General features: G+C 62.5%; 2 protein-coding genes across 10 annotated transcripts; one reads left to right on the top strand and one right to left on the bottom strand.

The window, feature by feature from the left end:
- Window positions 1-104: 104 nt before the first annotated feature.
- Window positions 105-5,369, bottom strand: GPS1 (G protein pathway suppressor 1). Of its 6 annotated transcripts, none has more exons than XM_061392507.1 (15): window positions 5,264-5,318; window positions 4,893-5,096; window positions 4,283-4,375; window positions 3,545-3,726; window positions 2,933-3,097; window positions 2,689-2,824; window positions 2,525-2,602; window positions 2,284-2,341; window positions 1,762-1,847; window positions 1,459-1,553; window positions 1,245-1,350; window positions 1,077-1,157; window positions 857-994; window positions 652-786; window positions 105-569 (listed from the first exon to the last, which is right to left on the bottom strand). In XM_061392507.1, exons 1-15 carry the CDS (start codon window positions 5,294-5,296, stop codon window positions 495-497), a joined length of 1,665 nt encoding a protein of 554 aa, XP_061248491.1. In that variant the 5' UTR covers window positions 5,297-5,318; the 3' UTR covers window positions 105-494. The 6 variants fall into 6 exon arrangements, with proteins under 6 accessions (XP_061248491.1, XP_061248490.1, XP_061248492.1 ...); XM_061392506.1 differs by having other exon boundaries at window positions 2,284-2,344; window positions 5,264-5,316; XM_061392508.1 differs by having other exon boundaries at window positions 2,284-2,344; window positions 4,893-5,093; window positions 5,264-5,311.
- A 34-nt stretch (window positions 5,370-5,403) lies between these two features.
- On the top strand, window positions 5,404-9,487 carry RFNG (RFNG O-fucosylpeptide 3-beta-N-acetylglucosaminyltransferase). Of its 4 annotated transcripts, none has more exons than XM_061392516.1 (8): window positions 5,404-5,717; window positions 6,262-6,310; window positions 6,853-6,955; window positions 7,047-7,218; window positions 7,512-7,600; window positions 7,701-7,866; window positions 8,431-8,516; window positions 8,960-9,487. In XM_061392516.1, the coding sequence occupies exons 1-8, from the start codon at window positions 5,436-5,438 to the stop codon at window positions 9,153-9,155; spliced, it is 1,143 nt and encodes a 380-aa protein (XP_061248500.1). In that variant the 5' UTR covers window positions 5,404-5,435; the 3' UTR covers window positions 9,156-9,487. The 4 variants fall into 4 exon arrangements, with proteins under 4 accessions (XP_061248500.1, XP_061248502.1, XP_061248501.1 ...); XM_061392518.1 differs by having other exon boundaries at window positions 5,405-5,717; window positions 8,590-9,487; XM_061392517.1 differs by having other exon boundaries at window positions 5,408-5,717; window positions 7,065-7,218.
- The last annotated feature ends 1,048 nt before the right edge of the window (window positions 9,488-10,535 follow it).

Here is a 10,535-nt window from a genome sequence, read left to right on the forward strand (position 1 = left end):
AGACCTGCCTAACGGAGGGCCACGCGCTGGCCTCAGCCCTGCAAAGCCGAGTAGAGCATGAGGAAGGGGGCCCCACAGAGACAGGAAGGAGTGGTGCCAGGGGCTGTTCTCAGGCTGCCCTTTAATGGACTAAGATTCAATAACGCTGCAACCTCAAACGATGCGTCAACGTGGAGGCTGGGAGGCAGTGCTGCCAGGTGGGGGCCCCAGATGCCATGTTGGTGAGCCCTGTCGGCTTCTCCTTCAAGGAAGGCCCACCTCCCCAGGGCCCCGGCACAAGGTGCAGCGGGGGGGCGGGGCACAAGAATCTGGGCACATGGAAGCCCAGGCGGGGGCGCCGAGGACTAGCGTCAGTCAGCAGCCAGACCCCTGCAAGTGGGCCACAGGCAACACCTCCGGAAGTGCCGCTGGAGCAGGTGAGAGGCCCAGGAGTCCGAGGGTGGGGGGTGGGCAGGGTGGGGGTGCGCAGACCATCCTGGAGACGGAGGTTGCTCTTACATGTTGGTGCTCATCCGGGACTGGCTGTTGGCCGGTGTCAGCTCCCCTTGGCTCCCTTCCCGGGGAGGGGACTGCAGTGGAGACAAAGGCTCAGACCAGGAAGGTGTGTGCGCCCATCCCAACCCCCAGTCCCAGGGCTGTCCCCGCCCACACCTTGACGTGGATCTGGTTGCGCAGAACAGCTGCCCGTAGGATCATGGCTTTGGCACGGCGCTGGAACTCCTTGCCCATGAGCAGAGACTTCTCAAAGGTGGTGCTGCGTTGATCTACGTCCCGGGCATACAGGATCTGTGGAGGTGCAAGGTTCAGTGGGGCCCAAGGTCCCCCTCCTGCACCCCACGGCCCTGAATCCAGCCACCTTGCTGTGGGAGTCGATGCGGGCGTTGATGAGCCCCTCCAGGATGAGCTGCGTCAACTCATCCTCTAGCGCCGCTACTGTGGTGTTGAAGGCTGTGGCCATCTTGCGCATGTCAGCTGACACGTAGGGGCTAAAATACTGCAGAGCAGAGGGACATGAGTTCCCCGAAGGTGCCTTTGTAGTGCCCTGCCGTGGCCTCAGCCTCCACCAGAACGCTTACCTGAATGAGGGCCCGGTTGCGAATCTGCGTGTACAGGGTCCTGACGTGGGGAGCCAAATACATGTCTAGCAGCAGGTTGTCCTGGTGAGGACAGCCAGTCAGGGACAGCTTGCCCCAGGCCTTCTGAACTTGCCCGCCCTCCCAGCCAGGCCAGGCCAGGCCTCTCACCTTCATCTCATCCAGCATTTTCAGGCACGAGGCATACTTGGACTCGTAGAATTTGAAGATAATGTCCCGAACCTGTGGCTCCAGCTCCAAGAACAACTTGAAGGAGCTGCAGATGCCAGATTCCTCAGAGCTGGCCCTGCCCGCCCACCCGCCCTGGAGGCAGCCAGGGCCACAGGAGCAGGGCGACAGGGCCCAGCACCCAGCCTCCACCCACCTGCTAGAGATGACGTTGCGCTGCAGCTCCTGCCGGTCAAAGGTGGCCAAAGCGCACAAGCCGCCGTACACGGCCACATTGCTGGGGGAGAGCAGCTGAGGGGCAAGGAGGTGATCAGAGTCCTGGGGTCAATGCCAGGCAGCACAGAAGTCTGGGCCAGGCCCACCCTATCTCACCCATCACCCCGTCAGAATGCCTAGGACCTCATGAGGATGAGCCCCCAACAGAAAGCCCACCTCTTGAGCCCTCAGCCTGCTTCCCAAGTTCCAGTGAGGTCTCCCCAGAGACCCTTATGCCCCTCACCTCGGGGAAGTCGCAGTGGTCGAAGGAAGCCAGCAGAAAGCACTTGGCAGCCTGCTTGTACTTGCGTGCTGCCAACTCAGCCAAGCCTGGGGGGCAGCAGGGGGAGGAAGGATGAAGCCCAGAGGAAGCTGCCCATCAACAGGCGCACCTGGGACAGAAATGCTGGCGAGGGAGAGGTGACCTCGTCGGCCAGCATCAGCAGCTTTCTGGGAGAGCAAGGCACCCAAGGAGGCCGAGCAGCTGCTGTTACTACTGCAAAGGGCACCCGAGCTGTTCAGCTGACGGGGTGGGATAGCGGTGAAGGGGGGGACGGGGATGGAAGTGGGGGTAACCAGCCAGGATGGCAGCTATCAGAAGGCAATGCCTCTACCCCCAACCACAGGTTACTACCCCATGACCTCCCTGAGAGGGACGTGAGTCGGGCAAGTGTCAGGGGTGTGCAGCACAGGTTTGGGGCTTGTGTGCTTCCTGGGCTGGGGTCATCTGGGGTGCCCTCCTGCCCCTATGCCCCAGGGTCCTTACCTGCCGCACACTTGAGCTTGGTGAGGATGGCCTGAGTCTGGGTGTCACGCTCCCCACGCTGCTGCAGGAGAAGGTGGCACAAGTGAGCGACCCATGCCCTCCATACCCGCATCAACTCCCAGGCATCCAGCTCCAGCCTAAAAGGAGCAGAGGCAGACTCCAGGAGGACGGGGCCCACCGGGGTCAGTAGTGGTCAGGGCTCCTGGATCAGGGTTTGAGGGGCGGAGAGCTACTGTTTTACCTCGGCGATTTCCGGGGTGGACTCTGCCTTGCTGACGTAGCTCAGCACATGAGACCAGTTCTGCAAGTAGACGCTGACCTGGCAGGCAGACGGGATGCCCTCAGCCTGGGCGCCCCTCCCGGTCCACTGGCACTGCTGCCCTGTGGCCACCCAACCGGGCCCACCTTGATGACGTTGAGGCACATGTTAATGACGTGCTTGGCGCTGGTGCAGTAGTCCCGGGCCCGGGAGTAACACTTGAGGGCGTTGCTGAGATCCCCACAGTCCAGGTAGTGGTCACCCAGGTCATCGTGTCCACGCCTGTGGGTCCAGGCACAAGTGGTCATTGGCCAGCTGTCCAACCCCTGACTCCAAGGGGACACCTGAAGCTCTCTTGATGAAGCCCACCCCCCAGCCCCCTGGACATACCTGATGCTCTCCTTGATAGAATTGCCCTTGTAGTTCTTCAGATCTGTGTCCAACTTCTCCAGCTTCAGCAAGGCCTTCTTTCTCGTGGCCTCCACCCAAGCTGTGTCCAAGGGTGGGGGCTCCACGCCACTCTCAGGGATGGCATCAGGTGCATTCTGCAGCTCCCTGAGGGAGGACCTGGCCATCAGGGGCCCACGTGCAGGGGGGGCGGGTGCCTCCCAGCGGCCCTCACCCCCATCGGGAGAGCGCCCAGTTGGCACAGGGGCAGCTGTGACAGCAGGAGCCCGCAGCCTGGCGGGAAAGCCCAGCAAGAAATAAGTCACACAGCTGTGCCGAGAAGCAAGAAGTTGCCGTCTCCACAGGCTCTGCCCGGTGTCAGAACTGCACACGCGCACACACGCGTGCAGATGTGGAGAGAGCCTGAACGCTCAGCAAGGAGAGTGAGAATCTCGCCCATTGAGCCGTTCCCCACCCCCTCCTGGCTTTTCAACAAGAAAGCCAGATCACTGTGTTCTGGAGCCAAATGCTGCAGGAGCACAAGAAAGACCCCTGCCTGGGCTGGCCATACACTACACCCTGTCCCTGCCCCACCTTGCTGAGCCCTGGCCTCACCTGGCAGCCTCCGAGAGCTTGCGGTGGATCTCCTCGTACATGTCCACATTGAAAGTCCTCTGCACAAAGGACAGGGCCATCTTCAGGGCCTCCACTCGCAGCGGCGGGCAGTGGTCAGCAATGAACTGCAGTCGCTCGATACGCATCAGGCCGCTATAGCTGGCCGCATATTGCTCCAGATCCTGGGGGCAGAGGTGGATTGTGCAAGCTGGAACCCTGGACCCCAAGCCCCCACCAGTGGATCAGGAGCCGGGACACGTGGGCACCAAATCAACCACTGTCTGGGGTCTGAGGAAAGACCACTCAGGATGGGCCAGTGCACGGGCCTGGAGTAAAGCTCTGCCCTGGGGATGAATGGTCACAGCCATGTAGGCAGCCAGTCACCAGGCTGAGCAATGAGGAGGCAGGGCTTCCCAAGGTGGGCCCCAAGGAAGACCTGTCCTCACAGTGAGACTTGACCTTCAGGGGGCCTGGCACAAGGCGCTTCTCCATGTGGGGGAGAAGAAGCTGCAGGGTCTGGAGGAGGCCAGCAACCCATTAAAAACGGGCAACTAGATATTTTAGTCCATTTGGTGGCAGAGTCAGACACGACTGAGCAACCGGACAACAACAAAGGAAGTCTAAAGGTTTCTGAGTTAGAAAAACACGTGGTCAGAGAGCCTAGCCTGGCCTTCCCGGCAGGACTGACACTCAACCAGCCCCTGACCCACCCCGAAGAGAGCCTGTCAGACTCCATACCAGGGTGGGGTTCTCCACCACGTAGTTGACATCGGGCGCATTCTGCGGGTCCTCCTGGGGGTCCACGTCAATCTGCATGGGCTCCACGGCCCCCTGCAACACGGGGGGTCACCTTGGCACCTTGAGAGGGAGAAGCCCAAGGAGGGCGAGAGGCCCTCACTGTGCCCAGCTCAGCTCTGCCCGCCATCTCCCAGGCGGGCGGGATTCTGTCCCAAGACCTTCCCCACTGCCCACCAAGTCCCGCGCCGCCACACCAGGGATGGGGCTCCTGGCCAGACTGTTGGCTCAAGAGCTGAACGCTCGGCCGGACCATGATGGCCCATCTCTGGGGCGGGAACCAGACGCCGGAGGACCACTGCCCAGGGACCCCCAAGGGTCGCTACGCGCTCCCAGCCGCCATCCTGACAGCAGCCTCCTCCAAGCCACGGGGAAGACATGGGCGGCCTCGACCCCGGTGCGGCCAAGCAGCCGGAGCCGCAGCGCCGGGCGAGTCCCGCGGCTGGACCGGGCCGCAGTCGCGGCCGGGAGGCGGGAGTGGGGCACCTGGGCGCCCTGCGAGGCCCGGCGGGCGGGCGGGCGGGCTGGTCCTGGCCCCTGTCCTGAAAGGTACCTCATAAAGCAGCGTACAGGCCGACAGGCTGGCGCTCAGGCTGAAGTCCCCGGCCGTGCCCGGCAGGAAGAGCTCTGACCTACCGCTGGGAGGGGTGCAGTGCACATCTGCCACTGACGACGCGGCCGCGTTGGGGGCCGGGCCACCCTGCATTCTGTCCTGACTCTCTGCACCCCCCGACCCTGACACAGAGCTGGCTGGCTGCTGAAGGAGAGAGAGCGTTAGCGCGCCGGGCCTGCCGGGGCCGACGGGCGGGACGCTGCGGCCGGAGCCCGGGCGCGAGAAGGACGCCGCGCGAGGGGCGCGCACGGCCGGCTCCGCTCCGGCCCGGCGGCGGGGACGCGGAGGGGCCGCCGGCCGCGGCTCGTTACCTGCAAGTTAAACACCTGAACCGGCAGCGGCATCTTCGCCCACCCCGCCGCGGCGCACCGTCCACTTCCGGGGCAGCGCGGCCGCGACTTCCGGGTCGCGGCGTGGGCGGGGCGGCTCTTAAAGGGGCCGCGGCGCGCCTGGCCGGGCGGTGCCCGCGGGTCCCGCGGCCGCATGAGCCGCGCGCGGGGGGCGCTTTGCCGGGCCTGCCTCGCGCTGGCCGCGGCCCTGGGTGCGCTGCTGCTTTTGCCGTTGCCCCGCGCGCCTGCGCCCGCGCCAGCCCCGAGCCGGGCCCTGGCCCCCGGCTCCGGCCCGCGCGCGCCCCCTGCCCGGCCCGCCACCGCCCCCCGCCTGCGGCCCGACGACGTCTTCATCGCGGTCAAGACCACCCGAAAAAACCACGGGCCGCGCCTGGGGCTACTGCTGCGCACTTGGATCTCCCGGGCCCGACGGCAAGTGGGTCCCGCTCGGGGACCCCGCCGACTCCGGAATCCCCGCTGACTCGGGACACCCCCACCACCACCCCAGCCCCCGCCTCTGGCCAACTCGCACGCCCTGAGATCCCCGCTCCTTCATCCTCAAACTTGCATCCTGCCCTGGACCCCACCCAGGATCCACCCGAAGACCCCCTACCCACAGATGTGTCCCCAGCATGGCTGTCAGGCCCAGGCCTGAGAATGCAGGGACCCAGGACCCCCAGTGCCCACCCGCTCCTGCCCCTTTTCGGGCTCTAGTCTTGAGTGGGTTCTCCCGGATGACACTGGGCTGAGACCCCAGAAACTCCTCCAGCAAGAGGAAGCCTGGTCCTAGCAGCACTGGGGATGCTGCGGGTAGAGCAGGCTGTCCCTGGCTCACCACCCTCCCTTCTCCTGGATCCCCAAACCCAGGCTCACCTGTCCAGCTTCATTCACCCTTGCTCACCAGGTCAAGGCCCTGCCAGGCCCAGAGTCCCTGGGGTGGAGGGCTGCCCCTTGAAACCTCACAGGTCATCTCTCTACAGACGTTTATCTTTACCGACGGGGATGACCCTGAACTACAGCTCCAGGGAGGTGAGTGCCCTCCCCAGCCCAGCCCGGCTGCCGTGTCTGAGGGGTCTCCTCAGCTATCTCTCGATCCAGTGCCACGCAGCCCCCTGCTGTGTACACAGGTCCAGAGAAGTTAAGGCACCTGCTTAGGGTCATACAGCTGGTAGAGAAAGCCTGGCATCCAGGGTCTACCCTTCCAGCCATGCTTTGGTCACTGGCTGAGTTCCCAGGGCCTCTGGCTGGAGCCACGTCCCCTGAAGAAAGGCCAGCAGGGAACCATGCTTTCCAGGCCTGCCCTGATGGGGATGGTCCAGCCTGTCAGTCCTGTTTCCTGGTGGGTTTGCTTTCATGGGATTCCAAGAGTTGTCATCTGCCTGGACCTCGGATGGTGGCAACAGGGTCAAATGAGCAAGGCCAAGACAGGACTGTGATTGGGTCCGACTTCATGGTCTTGAACAGGACAGGCCTCGTGCCGGCCAGCCAGCAGCATTTAGCCCAACTTTAGTGGGGTGGGCTGGCAGCAGGTCTTACCCCGGCCCTTGTGCTTCCGTTTCTCCAATGGGCAGGTGGCCATGTCATCAACACCAATTGCTCTGCCGTGCACACCCGCCAGGCTCTGTGCTGCAAGATGTCAGTGGAATATGACAAGTTTATTGAGTCCGGACGCAAGTATGTGGTGGCCCAGGGCCAAGGGAGGCTGGGCCCCAACTTGGGTCAGGGGCTTCCCCACCCCCACCCTCTGGGCCCAGCCTGGCTCCAGGCTTCTACACGTTCCCAGGTGGTTCTGCCACGTGGATGATGACAACTATGTGAACCCCAAAGGCCTGCTGCAGCTGCTGTCCACCTTCTCACCCAGCCAGGACATCTACCTGGGGCGGCCCAGCCTGGACCACCCCATCGAGGCTACCGAGAGGATCCAGGGAGGTGGAACCGTGCGTGCTGGGGCGAAGCGGGGAGGAGCAGCTGAGAGTATGGAGACCCCAGCAAGGAAGGGCTGGGGTTGATGCCCAGTCCACCCAGATGGGGTGTTTTGGGAACTGGGGCAAGACAGGAGGGGCTGGAGCCACAGGCAACTGAGTTGTGAAAGCCCCTGTCCTCTCATGCCTTGGGAAGCTTCTGCCCCTGGGCCTGGGAGCAGTTAAGGGGCAGCTTAAGGACAATTCTCAGGGTGTCCAGATGAAGAGTTAGGATGAGGGACCCTGACTAGTGGCTCCCTCCTTTTCAGGTGACCACGGTCAAGTTCTGGTTCGCTACCGGTGGGGCCGGGTTCTGCCTAAGTAGAGGCCTTGCTCTCAAGATGAGCCCATGGGCCAGGTGATGGAAGCATGGCGGGGGGGAAGCAGGTGCTGGCTGTTGGGGGTTGGGGTTCCCCAAGGCTGGAGAGGCGCTGACCTGTCCCCACTCTGCTCCCCAGCCTGGGTGGCTTCATGAGCACAGCCGAGCGGGTACGGCTGCCAGACGACTGCACGGTGGGCTACATCGTGGAGGGGCTGCTGGGCGCTCGCCTGCTGCACAGCTCGCTGTTCCACTCCCACCTGGAGAACCTACAAAAGCTATCACCCGACACCCTGCTCCAGCAGGTAGGCCAGCTGGGCCCCTGCCGCTTCCATGGCCGTCCCTACATGGGGGCCATGCCCCCGTGGCCCCCCCAACTGAGCAAGGGCTCAGGGAGGGATTCTGGTGAGACAACCGTGGGTCCCAGCATGGCAGCAAAGTTTCGTGGACCCTGAATCCAGGCTACTGGGACCTGGAGTCCCAGCCATGGAGACCCCCAGGCTCACATGAGGGCCTGTTTGTAAAGAGCAGCTGCTGCAGCTTCCAGAAGGTGGCCCTGGGCAGCAGGGCTAGGGACAGTGGTCTGGGCATGACCAGTGTTACAGACCTGGCCCAGGCAGGGGGTTCAGGATCTCTCGCCCCTACACGTGTGCCAGCGGCCTCCCCCAGGTATCTGCTGTGCTGGCCACACCTCTCAGCCCCCATCAAGCCCCATCACCTTTCCGTGGTGTTCTGAGCTTGCCCTAAGAATGCTGACTTGGGGTGGGGCAGCGGGGGCCCTGGAATCCAGGAGGCCAAGCAGCGTCTCTGTTGGAGAGCAAGGTGGGAGGTGCCAGCCCTGAGTGACTCTGCCTCCTCTCCTCCCTCAGGTCACCCTGAGCTACGGGGGACCTGAGAACCCACAGAATGTGGTGAACGTGGCTGGGGGCTTCAGCCTGCAGCAGGATCCCACGCGGTGAGCCGGCCGTGGGGAGGAGTGCTAGGGCCAGCCCACCCCTCCCGCAGCCTGACCCCCACTTCCCTCCCAGGTTTAAGTCCATCCACTGCCTTCTCTACCCGGACACGGATTGGTGTCCTGTGCAGAAGCAGAGCGACCTTGCCCCTCGGTGATCCCCGACCCCAAAGTCTGGCTCTGCCCCAGATGCAAGTGGCCCAACAGTGCTGGAACAGTGCTGCCCCCTCCTGGGCTCAGTTGGCTACTCCAGGCGGCGACGGCCGGGCCCTCATCCAGGGAGATACGGGCGCCCAGCAGGCGCTCCAGCTGACCGGCAGGGCTTCCCAAAGCCCCGGGCGGGCCCGGGTGACCCTGGCGCTGTGGGAGAGGAGGACAGTGCTGGGGGTCTGGGAGGGGGCTGGCATCCGCCTCCCAGGGCTCCATCCTGTTCCCCTCACCTGCAGGAGAGAGGATTCTAGGCCAGGGTGGTGTGTGAGATGCTGCCCCCTAGTGGTGACTTCCGGACGCTTTCCTTGCTGTTCTCTTGGGATGCCACCCTTCCCACGGGAGCCCAGCCAGGGCCTCTGCCTCCACGGGGAACTGCACGCAAGGCTGAAGACCCTCTGGACAGCTGTGCTCTTGGGTGCAGCTTACTCCTAGCCAGGTTGTCTCCATTCAGAGGCACCTTCTCGGGGTCTCTTGGCCGAGAGGTCCTTCCTGAGGGATCTCGAAGACACTTTTCCTGCACTCTGACTCATTGCTCAGTACTTTCCATCCTTCCCTGCTCCCGGGGGCTGCAAGTCCATGAATCAACAGGAGCCTTTTGTTTGGGGCCCCCTCTGCAGTGAGACGTCCCCATCCCCGCCAGCCGACCCACACTGACCTTGACAGTGCCTTTCCACAGGAGGAGGAAACAGAACAAGGGGAGCCAGCACCTGCCTTCTGGTCTCTCGCGCTGCTATTGCAACAAGTGAATAAAGGCTTGATTGTTACTCTCTGTTGCTCATTGTGTTAATTAACCAGTGACACCTGGCAGCTCAGCTCCAGGCAGGGCCACACAGCATCTAGCTCCTTCCCATGAAGGCACTGCCCGAGACCAGCTCCCTCCCAGGCAGATCTGTGTTCCTTACAGCCTTGCCGGCCCACCTGAGCCTAAAGCTGCCCACTGGGCTCTTCACTGTGAGCTGAAGAGTATATGGGGTGTGGAGGTGGGGTTCCTGCAGGGAATGATACAAGCAAGACAAACCTTGCTCCAGAAGGCAGACTGCCTGTTAAGACTTACCTTTTCAGCATACTGTGGAACTAGTGTGTGTGTGCCAGCATGCACAGAAGCATACATGAGTGCATGTGCCTGTGTGCATGGGTGTCCACACGTGTGCTTGCGTGTATCTGTGAATTGCCGTGTAAATGTGTGTATTGAGTGTGAATGCGCATTTCTGTGTACATGTAGGCAGGTGTATGTGTATGTGCATAGGGCAGGCCAGCAACACCTGGTAAGCAGGTTGGAGTCAGCATGCACTGGTGGTCAGGCCAAGCAAGGTTCCTTGAAGAGGGGTATACAGCAGGTCACCAGGAAGTGTCCATCTGCAGCAGCCACCCACCCCTCTCATTGTGTTCCTAGATGTGGACTATGTAACAGCTCTCAAGACCTAGATACGCACTGAGCCCCCCAGACCCCAGTCCACTGGGCATCCACAGCACAGAACCAGGACAGCATCAGTTGGACCAAAATGTCCCTCCCCTGGCTGGAGCCACCTCAGGCCTGGATCTCTGGGCCAGGATCACCTCAGAGGTACAGACTCCTCTCTTACCGGGTCCAGAGGAACAGTCACTCCCAAGCCCCCAAACCACCTCCAAGGAGTGGTAGGACTGGCGGGCACCCCGAGGCTGCAGCATGGTCTGCCAGAATGGGTGGTCCATGTATTGTTCAGACAGAAAAAAGTCTTAAACACACAAAATGTTTATATGTGATTGTTCCTGAAAAAAAAATGAAAAATTGGTAAAAATGTTTTTTCTTCTTCCTTCGTTGTTCAGTTGCTC

Source organism: Bos javanicus, chromosome 19 (genome assembly GCF_032452875.1).
Source record: "Bos javanicus breed banteng chromosome 19, ARS-OSU_banteng_1.0, whole genome shotgun sequence".
In the NCBI taxonomy this organism is placed as follows: domain Eukaryota; kingdom Metazoa; phylum Chordata; class Mammalia; order Artiodactyla; family Bovidae; genus Bos; species Bos javanicus.